General features: G+C 38.3%; 1 protein-coding gene across 1 annotated transcript; it reads right to left on the bottom strand.

Moving 5' to 3' along the window:
• Positions 1–844: 844 nt before the first annotated feature.
• On the bottom strand, positions 845–2,720 carry LOC141633371 (chalcone synthase-like). The gene is made up of 2 exons (XM_074445862.1): positions 2,534–2,720; positions 845–1,845 (listed from the first exon to the last, which is right to left on the bottom strand). Exons 1-2 carry the CDS (start codon positions 2,718–2,720, stop codon positions 845–847), a joined length of 1,188 nt encoding a protein of 395 aa, XP_074301963.1.
• Between the last annotated feature and the right edge of the window lie 241 nt (positions 2,721–2,961).

Genomic DNA, 2,961 nt, shown 5'->3' with positions numbered 1-2,961 from the left:
TAATATACTAAATAAACTAATTACAATAACAAATTAAACAAATTAAACTAAACTTAATCTAAGAAATTGAAATTCTAAACAAAGATTCATACCTTCTTCAAATCAAATTAGTGTTGTTCGGTGGTTGGGTGGTCGCCGGTGGTGGGGTCGGATGGTGTTGATGGCAGCGACTGCAGTGATTGTTGGCGGCGGTGACGATGGCGCGGCGTCGTGTTCTTGTCGTCCTTCTCTATTTTTTTTTCGAATTGGTAAAGTACGAGAGAGGGGAAGGAAATCTGGGTATATGGTGTGAATTGGGCGGGCGACGGTTTCTGGCGACGGAACAGTGCTCGGTCGCTACTTTAGCGACTAAAAGTGGTCGCTATTTGCTGAAATCAGTCGCTATTTTTTTTAAAAAGTCGTCGCCAATTTGGCGACGGGTTGCAGTCGCCCGAATTTTTTGCTAGTCGCCAATTTCGAGACCATGCGTTTTCGTCGCCTAGTTTAGTAGCCCGAGAACGAAATTCTTGTAGTGTGCGGGGTTAGATCTAGAAGTAATTGAAGAACAATTAATTAAGGAAAGATATGTAACGGAAACTAAAGGCAGAGGATCGTCGACTAAAACCCGAGCTCCTCTGTTCTTCTCTGGGATGTCCTTGGCTAAGCAGAAATTAAACAATGTTTATTCAATTGTAAGTATTTATATTACAATATAAATTGACCAATGTCTTATTGTACAAAATTAAATAAAAAATTCAACAACATAATCTATTTCCAAAGAATAATCCTATTAGTGATTCAGATAAAAATATACGGAGTACTACGTATTTATTTGACGACCAAGATTATTGATACGAAGTGAGGATTATAAATCAATGGGGAAACTACGAAGCACAACGGTCTCAATAGTTATACCGGGTCCAAGCCCGATAAGGACACCATACTCCAATCCTTCACCGGTACTACTCTTTCCTTCCTTGACGGACCTCTTCCTTGTTTCATCCATCACAAAAAACACGGTCGCACTCGACATATTCCCAAACTCACTTAACACGTGTCGACTGGAGCGGAACTTATTCGTGTCAAGCCCGAGTTTTTTTTCTACTTGGTCTAGGATGGCAGGCCCGCCAGGGTGAACTACCCAAAAAACGGAATTCCAATCAGTAATGCCAAGTGGACTAAGGGCTTCAATCACGGGTATTTCGACCTTATTAGCAATAAGACTCGGGTTATCCTTAGCTAAAACTAAGGATACCCCAACTTGTTTAAGTTGTCCTCCGATAGCCCTTTCAGTGTCTGGAATAGTGGATTGTGAGGCCGAGACCAATTCAAAAATGGGCTGCTCACCCGCATACCAATCTGGGTCCGAACCAACTATAGCAGCACCCGCACCATCACCAAATAGGGCTTGTCCAATCATCGAACCAATGTCAGTTTGGGTGGGCCCACGAAAAAAGGCCAAGGTCATATCAGCACACACTACTAAAACTCGAGCTCGTTTGTTGTTCTCCACGATATCTTTGGCCAAACGAAGGGCTGTACCCCCTGAATAGCACCCGAGCTGGAAAAGAATGAAACGTTGCACGTGTGGGCCGAGGCCTAGTAACTTGGCAAGCTGATAGTCGTATCCGGGCATGATTGCTCCGGACAAAGTTGAGAAGATAATGTGGGTGATTTTCGATATGGGTTGGCCCCACTCTTTGATCGCTTTCAAGGCCGCTTCTTTTGCCAATTTAGGTACTTCGATTGAAAGTATGTCTTGGCGTGCGTCCATTGTAAAAGCGTCGTAGTTCACTAGTTCCGGGTTTTTCTTCAAAAACTCTTCTGTTTGGTAAAAATATCGCTTTTTGATTGTCGTTTTTTCACCTGTTGAAGCTTGTCTTATTAGTGTTATATATATGATCAAAAATACATCAAGGTAAATGTAGTAGCTATGAATACAATGATCCCTAGATCGCGCAAAATGAAATTGAGTAATTATTAGCAATGTTTTCACAAATTTTAGTATAAAACGGTCTCACATCGTTAGAGAATTTATTTTTGTAAAAAAGCTGGTTCGTTTATTGCTAATAAATGGTTTATTTTTTTTACCCAATAACCCCTAGAATGCTTTATAGACCGTTGCTCAACAACTTTTACCAGAAAAACCGAATTCCTCTAACCGTTAACTTTGTACCCACCAAACTCAATAACACGTGAAGCAAGCACGTGAGATCGATATTTCCATTTATGTTGTTCATATTCATATTCCTCTATGAAATCATTGTAAAAAAGTCTCAAATTTTCCAATTGGCAAATTGTCATTTATAACGGAAAAATATACTCGTACCCTTTTCATGATAAAAACTAAAAAGTAACCATTATTCGATAAATAAGAATTTAAAAATGGTTACGGAGTACTTTTTACACTAAAATGGTCACATTCTGCCATCATAATTGTAACCGCCACAGGTTAACATAATTTTATCACAAATCATTATCGAAAGCAAGAAAAATAAAAATAAACTTATTTGCAAAGCATAATAAGTTTATTAAAAGAGTAAGACGAACATACATATATGGTTAAACTTGATTTTGAGATCGGGCATAGTATTTTCGCCGTTAGCGTCTGCTACACAAAAACAAAAATCAGGATAATCTTCTTGTAAAATTTGATTAGGAGGGTTGGCCGTTCCTAAAGCTAAGATGTTTGCTAAACCTTTGGATTTTTGAGAGATTTTGATTCCACTAAGAGATCCCATCTTTTTTTTTTTTTTTATTATGAGGAATGTTTGCTACAAGTTTGATGAAATGGAACAAGGGTTTATATGTATATATATACACTCGCGTTTTAATAGTCGTACGTACCTATTCTTTCAATTTTTAATAAAAAAATTGATTGCATTTCTTTAGTATGCTTCTTGGAATTTTCGTGTCTTTCTTTACTCTAATTAATTCATTCGTGTTCTTCTATTCTTCCATGCAACGGTTGCACGCGCATAA

Source organism: Silene latifolia, chromosome 2, assembly GCF_048544455.1.
Source record: "Silene latifolia isolate original U9 population chromosome 2, ASM4854445v1, whole genome shotgun sequence".
Classification (NCBI taxonomy): domain Eukaryota; kingdom Viridiplantae; phylum Streptophyta; class Magnoliopsida; order Caryophyllales; family Caryophyllaceae; genus Silene; species Silene latifolia.
Note: the sequence above shows the minus strand (reverse complement) of the source record. Positions and strands in the feature narration are given on the sequence as shown.

What these genes read in the sequence shown, in the direction of transcription:
- LOC141633371 (XM_074445862.1), bottom strand. Translation starts at nt 2,720, where the DNA reads ATGGGATCTCTTAGTGGAATCAAAATCTCTCAAAAATCCAAAGGTTTA. An exon ending in AATCAAGTTTAACCATATAT is followed by an intron (nt 1,846 to 2,533) that starts GTATGTTCGTCT and finishes AAGCTTCAACAG; the next exon opens with GTGAAAAAACGACAATCAAA.